This window comes from Mastigoproctus giganteus, chromosome 14 (genome assembly GCF_048544385.1).
Source record: "Mastigoproctus giganteus isolate SK-2022 chromosome 14, ASM4854438v1, whole genome shotgun sequence".
Classification (NCBI taxonomy): domain Eukaryota; kingdom Metazoa; phylum Arthropoda; class Arachnida; order Uropygi; family Thelyphonidae; genus Mastigoproctus; species Mastigoproctus giganteus.
In genome coordinates, this window is record NC_143588.1 from 38232587 (window position 1) to 38245569 (window position 12983).

Consider the following 12983-nt stretch of genomic DNA (forward strand, 5'->3'; position numbering starts at 1 on the left):
GCATAAAGGAACCACTGTGTGGCAGTGATCACAGTGCACTGATGTGGGATTTAGATATTAAGTAAATATTCAGTGGCAAAGGGAAGGGTTTTTGCTTTGGTAAAGGTGACTACAGCGGTGTCAGGCAGTTTTTAAATTTTATACAGTGGGATCAACCGGTGATGTTACCAACAGCAAATTCTAAATGGGAACCATTAAAGGAATTAATCTTTTCACTATACTACCTGTTGTAGATATAAACTACTTGGTAATCAAGTCACATAGGTGGGCCAGTAAATCAGAAATAGTGGGCCAGTAAATCAGATTGTTTAATAATGGAGGATTTTTAACTTCCCAGATATTGACTGGAACTTGTGGGTTGGTCATTCGCACACTAGCAAGACTTTTGTGGATTTATTGGATGATTGTTTTCTGCAGCAGCATGTTCGAGAGGCAACCAGAGAGAGTAATATGAGAGTAATCATGGTTATCAGCAGTGATTATTCGTGCATTAAAAATTTGCAGATAAAGGAACCACTGGGTGGCAGTGATAGTGTACTGAAGTGTGGGATTTACTTAAAGAAGTCACTACCATCAGGGGTAAAGGGAAGGGTTTTTGCTTTGGTAAAGTTGATTACGGTGGAACCAACTAATAATGTTACCAACAGCAAATTCGAAATGGAAAGCACTAAAGGAATTAATCGTGGAAGCTACTAGGCTTTTCATGCCCATTAAGAAATACTGTTCAAGGTTTGGGCCTAAATGGACGTCAGATGAACTAATGAGACATGTGGCAGAGAAGAAAAATGAATGGGATGCATATAAATTATCAGGCGACAGAAGCCTGTGGTAGATATAAGCTAGTCTGTAATCAAGTCACAAAGGAGGTTAGGCAAGTGATGGCACATTATGAGAAATCTTTGGCAAAGGATGCAAAGAAAAATAGCAAAGAGTTCTTTACTTATGTAAACTCTAGAAGGAAAGGGATGAATCAGATTGGTCCATTTAACATAGTTGGTTTGACTATTGATGACCCTGCTCGGGTAGCTGATAAACTGAATGAGTACTTTGTAGTTACATTCACACATGAGGAGTTATTGAAAGAAGGGAATCCAGAAGTTTATTAAACTCTAACAGGAAGCAAAGTGATTTTGTAATAACTGAGTGCAAAGTGGAGGAGAAATTGTTGAAGTTAAACATAAGGAAGACACCTGGGGTGGATGGGATCCATCCAGTTATTAAAGGAGGTAGCAAAGTAAGTAAACTCTAGAAGGAAGGGGATGAATCAGATTTAGTTCTTTAGTTCTGCTAGTGCATTGTTCAGAAATATGTTTTCTAATAGTACATTAGCAAAAAAATATGGTTGTGGAAGAACAAAAACAGCAGGTATCGTTAGTGAAATTACACAATTTGGGAAAGAAGAGATGGTTTCCGAAAAATGTAACTTTTGATTACTGCAAATGGCAGTAATCAAAGTGAATCCAGATTCCATAACTCATTGTGATTACCTTTTGTAATATATATAATTCTCAAATCAAAAGGAGCTTGTTCGGAATGCCAGCATTAGAAGGTGGTTCTACGAGATACATTAGTATTAGTATTAGCAATGGATACATGGTTCAAGGAAGAATATAGCTTATTCTGCACAAACGAAAAAAAAAAAAAAAAAAGGAAAAGAAAGAAAGAATAAAATAATAAAAAGAAAATTAAAAAAATAAAAAGAATAATTAATAAAATAAAAGGAAATTGACGATCCATGCATTCCCTCCTTCCTTGGATAACTATTCCCCAAACTGTCTGACTCTACCACCCATGTAGGTAACTTATTCCAGTAATATATAACTCACTGGCTAAAATAAAACTTCCTGCAATCCAGTCTTAACCCTCCCCCATAACTTTAATTTATGACCCTAGTTCTAGAATCATTTATACCTAAAAATTTCATCCTCATTCATTTTACTTATGCCTCTCAGAGCCTTAAACACTTCAATCAAGTCACCTCTAAGGTGCCTTGTTTCCAAGCTCTGCAACCCACAAGTGAATAAGGGCATCCATATGAAGTCTTTCCTCATATGGATGCTCTTTTGCCAATCAAAATGCCAAGGTAGCACAGATTTCATCATTTGGCAAATGTTATTTTCAGATTTGAAATTTTTTTGTGGTGGACAAGTTTAGAGTATTTCTTGGTGCCACTGAAGATGAAGCAAATGATGTTTTACAGCATCAATTATATTAGTTTCAGTTTGAGAAATTACCAGCCATTATTATGAAAGAAGTACACATTAATGTATATTGGTCCATAGTTGGGAAACTAACAAGTTCACAAGGAAACTTGAAATTTGCTTAACCTCCTTAGTATAACTGAACTATCTTAAAATTTATAGCTATTACATAGTATTAGCATTAGCATTGGCATACAATGCAAGAAAGCAAGCTTATGCAGCATCAGCCAAAAAAAAAAAAAAAAAAAAAATCCTCCCATTTCATCCCTCCATTTGTTCCAAATGCCTGTCCAGCTCAGCCTTAAATTTATTTAGGTTATAAACTTCCACAACAAATGATGGAAGTCTGGTCCACCAATCAACTACCCGCTGACTAATGTCAAATTTCTGCACATCTATTTTACAACTGTCTTTCCTCAATTTGAACCTGTGCCCCCCTCAGGCTCTTAATCTGAGCAAGAGAAAGAGTCTCATCAGCATTCAGCTTACTCAAGCCATTCAAATGCCTCAATCAGATCACCTCACGGGTGCCTACTTTCCAGGCACTGCAATTTCCAGAAATTAAGCCTTTCTTGGTAAGGGCACCCCTTTGTACATCGCACCAATCTTGTTGCCCTTCTTTGTACTCATTCTAGCAACTCTACATCCTTCCCAAAATGAGACCTCCAGACCTCTACGCACAGTACTCTAGGTGTGGCCTGACCATTGCCTTGTGTAACAGGATAATCACCTCCCTGTCCCTGCAAGCAAAGTTAGCATTAGCATTAGTAGAGGCATATGATGCAAGAAAGCAAGCTTATGCAGCATCAGCCAAAAAAAAAACACTTCCATTTCGCCCCTCTGTTCGTTCGAAATACCTGTCCAGCTGAGCCTTAAACTTATTTAGGCTATCAACTTCCACGACAAGGGATGGAAGTCTGTTCCACCAACCAACCACCCGCTGGCTAAAGGCAAATTTCTGCACATCTGTCTTTCCTCAATCTGAATTTATGCCCTCTCAGGTGATTATTCTGAGCAAGAGGAAGAATCCCATCAGCACTGAGCATGCCCAAACCATTCAAGTCTTTTTACACCTCAATCAGATCACCTCACAGGTGCCTAGTCTCCAGACACTGTAATTTGCAAAATTACAGTGTCTTTCTTCGTAAGAGCAATCTTTTGTTCCATTCACTAATCTTGTTGCCCTTCTCTGTACTCGTTCAAACAGCTGTACATCCTTCTTAAAATGAGGTCTCCAGACCTGTATACAGTACTCAAGGTGTGGCCTGACCATTGCCTTATACAAGGGAATGATCACCTCCTTATCCCTGCTAGAAAAATTCCTGTATATCATTGACAAGACACCATGAGCTACTCTTGCAGCCCATCTGCACTGCTCAGAGAACTTCATATCTGCCTGCACGATTATCCCCAGGTCCTTTTCATTCTCTACCACTGTCAGTGTAGTACCACAGAGTTGATACGTTGCTCTGGAGTTACTGTTTCCCCTATGTAGTACTTTACATTTGTCAATGTTAAACTTCATTCGCCACCTCTCAGCCCATCTGCTCAACCTTTCCAGATCCTGTTGCAGCAGCATAGCATTGGTAGTGTCCTTAACAACCCTACCAACTTTTGTATCATCTGCAAACTTGAACATTAAGCTTGATATACCATCATCAATATGATGTTTTCATAGGGGTGGTCATAATTCAGTGATCACTCAGTGTATATCTACATTGCGGCCTATCGAGCGACAGCATAATAGAAAATCGAACAAAGAAATGGAACAGGAAAACATGGGTGACGATTCTACCGACATTGGGAAAGAAAATTGCTTTGATAAATATGAGAAAAAGACCTCCAAAACTAGAAAATGTTACTTTAGCTGACGTCGTTGTCAATTATACTTATGCCTTGTGACATGAATATCGACTTTGTCCATATCCAAAAATATTTCAATATTGAAACTATGATATATATATTATTATTCTTATTATTAGCCATAAGGTGCAAGGAAGCCTGAGACTTATACTGCACCAGCCAAAAAAATAATAATAATTCTGAATTACCTGAGAGAGAGAGAGAGAGAACAAGAGCCAGAAGTTGAAAGGAATCACCAAGAAAGAGAAGAATGATGATATCCAGCTCAGGACCCTAGGTGTGCCAAGCCCCTACTCACCAGATGGCCAACTACGACTTGAATGAATATAAAAGAGAGATGGTTACTCTTCATTTACCTTTTTTAAGTAAAGAAGAGGAAATACTTTCTGAAATGAAATTTCTCGCTTTGTATGATGAGCACGAACAAGTTATTTTAGAATGTCATAAAATTATGAATCTGATTTAGATATTTACAAAACTATGGTGATCTGTCATGAAATATACCATACTGACATGGACACTGATGCAGCTGTCATCAGTGATATTCAAAACTTTGTAACGTTGATTTGTGAAGACGCTGATCCATTTAAAGATTTCTACGAACACCCAGACAGTGAAATGAATAGCCTTCTTCGACTAGCAACTTTAAATCCGATTGTTGCAATAGCAAAGAAACGAGAAAATTTAATGCCAAACGATCAGTTTTGTGATTTAATGTGAAAAGTTAATTTAAAACGGGAAGGAATTTTATTGCATGTTATTTATACTTTACTTCCACCTAATCTTCAGCCTATCCAAATATTCCTTACTGGCCGTGTCAGGACGTTTGTGAATCGATTATTGATGCAAGTTTACAATCGTTTTACTAGCACCAATAATTTCTGTAATGCTTATATAACTTGTGCTTCTACTGGAAAAGCTGCTGTAGCTATTAATGGTACCACAGTACACACCGCATTAAAATTTCTTTATCAAAGAATTTAGCTGTCTTATAAAGTTGCTCAACAATATTGTACTCTTTTCAAATATGTACGTGTTTTAATTATCGACAAAGTTAGTATGATGGGAGCTGAACTTTTATCTCAGATAGATGTTCTGAGATAAATTGTATGACAAATTACAGACCGTGTAGATCATAATTTCTGTGGAATAGACATTTTTTCGATTGGTGATTTGCGACAACGGCCCCGCATACAAGCAACTCCTATTTATCAACAGATTAAGCAAATGCACCACAGGCTCCAGTCTTTGGCATGGGTTACAATATTACAAACTCAATGAAGTGATGAGACAGTCAAATTCAAAATTCTCAAGAGTGTTGACTAAAATTGGAAATGGTATTCGGTTAACTGACGATGAACAAGAACTTATCGAGTTGAGATTTGTGGGCAAAGAAGAAACAGGCAATTTGTGTTCTGATGGTGTTCGTTTAGATTTGAAAAATATATAATTTTTGGACAATTATGACAATTCTGTGTTAAATTCGTCTTTGGATACCATTATGTCATGAAGGCATATTTGTTGAGTGCAGAGATGCAGAATGTGAGGCTCATGTGCGACAAAAACTTAATAAAATGGCAGTATTAGACACTGGTGGATTACCTTATGAACTTCCTTTACTTATTGGCAAACCACACTTGATAACCACTGATATTGACATGTCGGTTGTCTGGCTAAAGATTGGCATGTATTGAATAAGACGAAGAGGCTAATTGTATTAAATGTCTTTGGTTGAAATTTCCAGGATCATCTGCTGTGGGTCGACTTGCTGGAGTGAAGGTTCGTCGGTTTGCTATTGCTTGGGAAGTCGATTTAGAAGCCGTACCGATCACAAGAAGAAGTACGAGTGTTTCGTTGAATAACAACAGAATGATCTCGGCTAAACAAAAATTCATTTTCTACTAATACCAGCTTGTGCTGTTACCATCCATAAATCTCAGGGGGGTACTTTTGATTCCGTAGTGTATGTTGCATTATCTCGAGTTACTGATATCAGTGATCTTTACATTACTGCTACAAATGGAGAAAAAAAATTTTATCATGGACTGAGAAACATTATATCCACTCTTGCACTTCAAGCTGAAATGACCAGGTTGTCGAGTAATCCTCTATTTACCATGCAAGATACTTTATACTAGTTCATCGGTAAACGACAAGATCTTTCCATTCTAATGTTAAATTGTCGAAGTTGACGTGCTCGCAGTGACAATTTTCATGCAGTTACACAACAATCCAATTTACTTCTACTTTCTGAAACTTGGCTTAATAACAAAGAGGAAGTAAGCATACTTAACTTCGATTGTGTCGTTCAATTCAAACAAGAAGATCAACAAGCTGGTGGTGTAGCAGTTTATCATAAGAGAGAAAATCATACTCATGTTGTTACTTCTCATATGGAAGTGATTTATCAACAAACTGTTGACAAATCCATCAGTGTTAGACCTGTTGGAGACATTTGTGCAGCTGAATGCCTTCTTCTTTTGATGGTCAAATGATTTGTCTATAGTCATTTACATTTCACCTAACCGAAAGATCGAACACATCATTGAATTCATCCATTTCGTTTTACTTCCTTACACAATTGAAGGAGCTGCATTGCTACAACAATTTTCTCACAAGAAATGCGACCGAATACAATGATACTTAGGTTGGAGATTTCAACATTAATTTTTCAGATACAAGAACTCGCCAACTTACATAATACTCCACTTACGGAAATTCAACTTCACGTAAGTTTTTGCCGGCCAGTGCAAACTTTGAAAAATCATGGAAGCATATTTTGCATCCCATAGGAATAAATGGAGGTATCGCAATGTGAACCCAATAACACATTGTGTTTGTTGTTGGGTTTTTTTTTTTTTTTTTTTGTGTGTAATTCGTTCCAAGTCCTTCGAAGTTGAAAATTTTGCTATATTACTAAGCTATTTATCTCTCTAAAAGGTCATTTATAATTAAATTGCATTATACTTTCATCATTATCATATGTTCCCGTTATAAGAATCAATTTTGAATGCCTTTGTGATATTTTTCTAAAGCACATTTCTGGAGGTTACGACCAAAAAACAGTTTGGACTTTCCGGTTTATTGGGCTTTTTTTGTTAGTGCAATCTATTATAAACAGGTAGTAAACTTGATCTTATTGCATTTGCGATAATATCGATAACTCGGTTGTGTGGGTTTTTACATTATTATCATGAAATGTGTTCCCCTTCAATGAAATCTTCAATCATATAAAAAACAAATTTTCAGAACTTTTCTTCATTCCTATTTACGTATTACAATGATGAAGGTAAAGGGACCAACGGAAAGTGCGAGTGGTGGTAGTGCCAGGAAACGAAACAAAATTGATTTAGAAATGAAGATGATTAAGAAGTACAAAGCAGGACAAAGTTTATCATCTATTGCAAGGGAATTAGGTCTTGCTGCTTCAACAGTGAATACTATTTTAAGGGACGGTGTGCATATAAAAGAACATGTAAAAGGATCAACACACTTAAGAACAACAGTGATCACAAAACAGCATTCAAGTGCTAGATGATGGAACAGCTGTTGATAATATGGATGGAAAATCAGATTCAGCAGCGAGTGCCCCTGAGTCTAATGACCATTCAAGCAAAAGCAACGAGTACTTATAAAGATATTAAGGATAAGTACGGCGAACCCCAACCAAAGTTCGAGGCAAGCAACAAGTGGTTTAATAGGTTCAAGCATCGTGCTGGTTTCCACAATGTTCAAGTATGTGGTGAAGTCACCAGTGCCGATTCTGCAGCTGCTGAGAAATTTTGTGATATGTTGGAAAAAATTATTGAAGGTGACTATTCAATGGAGCAAATTTTTAACGTTGACAAGACTGCTCTGTATTGGAAAAAAATACGAGATCGAGCATACATTGCCAAAGAGGAAAATACAATGCCAGGTTTCAAGGGGTCAAAAGATAGGGCCATGCTTTTTCTTAGGGCTAATGCAGCGGGAGGTTACAGATTAAAACCACTACTTGTGTACCATTCTGGAAATCCTCGGGAATGAAGCAGCATTTAAATCAATCCTCAAAGAGAGATATTGTTTTGAATGCTGCTTCATTCCCGAGGTTGAAAATTATTGTAAAGACAACGACATTTCTTTCAAGATTTTGCTTCTATTAGAGAATGCTCCTGGACAACCTACGCATCCAGATGATTTCAATTCGAACATGAGAGTCATATTTCTACCACCAAACACGACTTCGCTCATCCAACCAATGAATCAGGGTGTTATTTCGAATTTAAAAGCATACTATTTACGCACAACATTTGCTCAAGCATTGTCTGCAGTAGACGATGAGAAAAATTTTACTTTAAGAGACTTGGAAATCTTACAGTATTTAACATGCCATCTTAAACATTAATAAGACCTGGGCAGAAATTATTAAAAGTTGTTTAAATAGCACATGGAAGAAAAGAAGCCCACGGCAAATAAAAGGCTTCAAAGGATTTAAAAAAATCGAATCATATGAAGAGGTTACAGATAATATGGTAAAGGTTGCAGAGTTACTGCAGTTAGAGGTAGATGCCAAAGATGTGAAGGAGTTATCTAACGAAGAACTTATTGACTTTCAGGCAGTGGTAGTGAAAAAAGAAAATGCTGACGAAGCTCAAGATGAACCAAATGAAGAGCTGAGATGCTTCATCACCAGAGAGATGTCAATGGCATTTGGTGAAATTGCATTGGCAATGGTGAGGTTTGAGAAGATGGATCCTGACAGCAAACAATTCTTAAAAGTGAGCAGAGGGGTGAATGATACGCTTGCTACAAAGATATCTACGATGAAAAGAAAAAAGCCACCATCCAGTCATCCATTAATATGTTCTTTCGTAGGGTTGAGCAGCTAACTCCTTCTAAATCTCCACAGCCCTCAACCTCCACAGTGGCATACTTATCAGCTGAAGACTTCGATTCTGGCAACAATGCTTGAAAGGTAAAATTTACTGACGTTATGCCTGTCTCTCTTTTTCTCATTTTATAATTTTGAAATTTTTTAAAATTGCACGCTTTTGTAATTTTTTCTGCGCATGAGATAAAAAATTGAATGAATACAATAAATAATTCTATTCACGTTTTCGTTGAACATTTCTTTTTTTGATTCAATCAATTCAGCGAGCACAGTTGCGAGTGCTGCACAAGCATGGGGGAAATTTCAACTTAAGTAGCATTCCGCAGAACGCAACTCTTACATAAGTCGCAGAGTTCCTGTACGCAATCCAAACCTTTGACTGATTTCTTATAAAATAAATTTGGACTAATGTTAAATACTTTTAGATCTGTATCAACTACTAATCATGGGACTATAATTGATGCTGTGTTTCAAAAACTCTCTACAATCCAAGTGTATGTATTATATTTTAGCTATCACAAACCCATAGTAAGTAAATTACTTATTGACCATGTATTGCAACCTCATATTCATGAAACTGTCGAAAAAAATAAATGCTTTAAAATGTTAGTGTTCAGATTCTTTTCACGCTAAACCCCTTTAACTTCATCCAAGCCAATGATGTTTTCACATAAAATGAAATATCTTTTGTGCGTACAAGGTACACAGTGTTTTTTATATAGAATTCCTATTTTTTAAAGTTTTCACTTGTTGGTTGATGGTGAAGTTTTTTTTTTTTTTTTTCCTTCCTCCTGTTCCTCTTTTGATTTTTGTTACCCCTATAGATTTCAGTGCCCTGAGCCGTTGCCTCTTTGGCTCATCCCTTAAGCTGGCCCTCAACAGCATCAAATCTTCTGCTAAAATTGAAATTAACAATATCAAACTTATTATTAGGGTTCGGATTTTTATGTATGATCATATTCATTTTTCGTTTACATAAAGGCATGAAACTTAGTGTGTCCATGTTACATGGTCTGAGGATCCTAAAGAAGCGTGTTTGTAATTTCATATTTCATCATATTTTACACATAGGTCATAATTTCAAAAAATATATGAAATATCATATTTAATAGCATATTTTATACTTGTTGACATAAAACTTTCATATTTCGTCTTACGATAATCGACGAATTATTTATCAAATTGATTTAAAATATATTTCTAAAAAACCGTGGGAATTTACATTTAATCATTTCACATTCCAGCATTGTCGGGCACGAGCGGCTAAATCCCAAAGTTACTCTTAATGAACAACTACTATATTAGGGTGAAATGCATCATTTCGTCTGTATCTCATATATAATGCTCTTCCTTCACAGCGAGTTCCCAACGTATAGCAATACCTCGAACAAGTGAAGCTTCACTAATAGAAAAGACTATTGTTACTTATTCTCAGTGAGTACCACCACCTAGACGGCACCGTTTCAAAGCTAGTTGTCTTTTCATCGGTGGGTGGGCAGGTACTGGTATTGCAAGTGAAGCGTTACTTATTCGAGGTAGTGCAATACATGGGCAACTCGTTGTGAAGGAAGAGCACAATATGAGATACAGACGAAATGATGCCTTTCTCACTACTATCGTAGTTGTTCTTTAAGAGTTATCTATGATGTATCTACACCAATATTATATAGAATCTTAAATATTAAAACTCTTAAATATTATGCCTTGTTGCATTTAGTTTATTTAAGTAAATTAATTAATTACCTGGTAATGGTTATCTATGATGTATCTACACCAATATTATATAGAATATTAGTGGAGTTTTTTTTTTTTTTTTTTTTGGATGCTTCGATATATGGACATTCCAAATTTAATGCTCATGCATATTTAGTTTTTTCATATAAATCCGAAAATAATAATAATTTTTATAAATAATCTTAAATAAATATATAAATACATTTTTAAGGTTCCGTGCGCGAAAGTATCCCAATTACAACAGCATAACATTACTGCTTTGCATGAAGCAAACATAAGGAGAAGGAGAATTTCAGGGGTGCGTTCTACACAGCAATTGCTTCTGCAGAAAACCAAAAAACACCAGATCCATTCTTTGCCGATTTATGCCAAGCAATGGTTGCCGCAAACATTCCTTGGAACAAAGTGAACAATCCGGTCTTCAAAAGCTTCTTGGAAAAATACACTCACAAATCAACATTATGGAAAAATTACCTTGAGGACTGCTATAAATCGGTATGCTCTCATTGAGTTTATTAAATAATTTATTATTTAATAAAATCCAAAAGACTGAATTGCTCTGTAGGCTATATTTTAATTAATTTATTTATTTATTTACTTATTACTTGCAGTATCTAAACAATACTCACGAAGATATTGGAAGCAGCTGTGTGTGGGATTCAGTTGATGAAACCACGGATTGTGAAGGCAGATATAAAGCTAATTTTATTGTTAGAAAGCTTGATTCAGATGAACCATCTAAATCATATCTCCTTGCATCAAAGGTTCTGGATAAAACTAATCTAGCAACTGTTGCTATATTCACCTTTCTCAGTGATGCATCTGTATCATGGCAGCCAGTGCTATGTTGCCATTTTTGAATAAAATTCCTCTGTACCATTTTGTTTCCATTGTTGTGTCAGTGTTGTTTCCTTCATCATTTCTGTACCTCACGAGGTTTGGTATGCTTTTCGTATATGCAAAATTTCCCAAGTTTTAGAGGATACGGCCGTTGAAGGACTTCCTCTAGCTCCCAATGTCATTAATGCATTTAATTTTGCCCCGATCACATCTTGTGATGTTGTGGGGTCCTTCTCTGCTTACAAGCGAATATAAGCAGATGATAGAAGGAGATTAACTCCAAAATATTTGGGGTGGATACAGGTATCGCAATGCGATGGAAAGTACTTAGCAACTTAAGTGTTAGTAGCCTAGTACCTTATCCTATACATTTTGGGTTTTGTATGTTTAAATAAAATTATTTTAATGTTTATATTTCAAAAAAAAAAAAAAACTTGCAAATTGTGATATTTTCATTATATTACTTGTTAGAAATTTGTATAACAAGTCGCACAACTTTAAAAGAATAAAAAAAAAGTAAATATCATTTATACGGTATATAAAGGTAAATAATTTCGTCATATTTAAGGTCATATTTGGTTAGATTTAATAACATATTTTCATCATGTTTTGACATTTTTAAGGTCATAAAAATCCGAACCCTATTTATTATCTACATTAATTAAATTAAATTAAACTTCATAAAAATACCGTGTCAGGTAAGTATTCTTCTTTTACTTAGCATTACTTAAGTATAAGAATGTTTAAATAATTCTAAACATTTTTGCAAATGATGTTGCATAATGGTGAGTTTTATCTCTATACACTGAATTTTTTAATTGTGTAATTAATAAAGATTATTGTGTTAATTTTATCTACCTTGTGTGTAGTCGTATCACTAAGAAATTGGAAAAATTTACTTTATTCTTACCTATATTCCAATTTACTTTATTGTACATTTGTGTTCATATAGATGAAATTGATGTGGAAGACTATTATCCTTCATTTATGGATATGGTAAAAAGCTTACTTGATGGTAATATGGACAGCAATCAGTATGAAGACACTTTAAGAGAAATGTATGGAATCCATGCATACATTGCTTTTACTTTGGATAAAGTAGTGCAGAATGCTGTGCGCCAGGTCAGTTTTTATAACTAAGAAATTAAATACGTAGTTTAATTTTATATTTGAGGTAGAAGCCACAGACCACAAAAAAATATTAAACTGTACATATTTTTTAAATACAGTGATGCATACTTTTTCTTAAAATATGGTATATGAAGTAACTTACTTATTAAATATAAGTAGAAAATTGATGTTTAATAAGCTAGATTGTAGGTTTTGAAATCCTAGCAAAATAAGTAGTTGGCAGTCCTGAAATGAAAATATAATTTTAGAAAGCAGTAAAGTAAGTTTATCATGTTTGTTTTTATTGTACTTACTATGCATTTAATACATATACAGTGTTGTCTCAGAAGGCCTGTTTAATACCT

At 35.3% G+C, this 12983-nt stretch overlaps 1 protein-coding gene across 9 annotated transcripts in view; it reads left to right on the forward strand.

Annotated features, from left to right (window-relative positions):
• The window catches only part of LOC150075069 (paired amphipathic helix protein Sin3a-like), a 718000-nt gene that overhangs the window by 606291 nt on the left and 98726 nt on the right, over positions 1-12983 (forward strand). For all 9 annotated transcript variants that reach the window (XM_090389145.1, XM_090389146.1, XM_090389142.1 and 6 more), the window contains one exon: positions 12461-12630. In XM_090389145.1, the coding sequence (XP_090245271.1) occupies positions 12461-12630 (170 nt within the window). The remainder of the gene's footprint in view (positions 1-12460; positions 12631-12983) is intronic.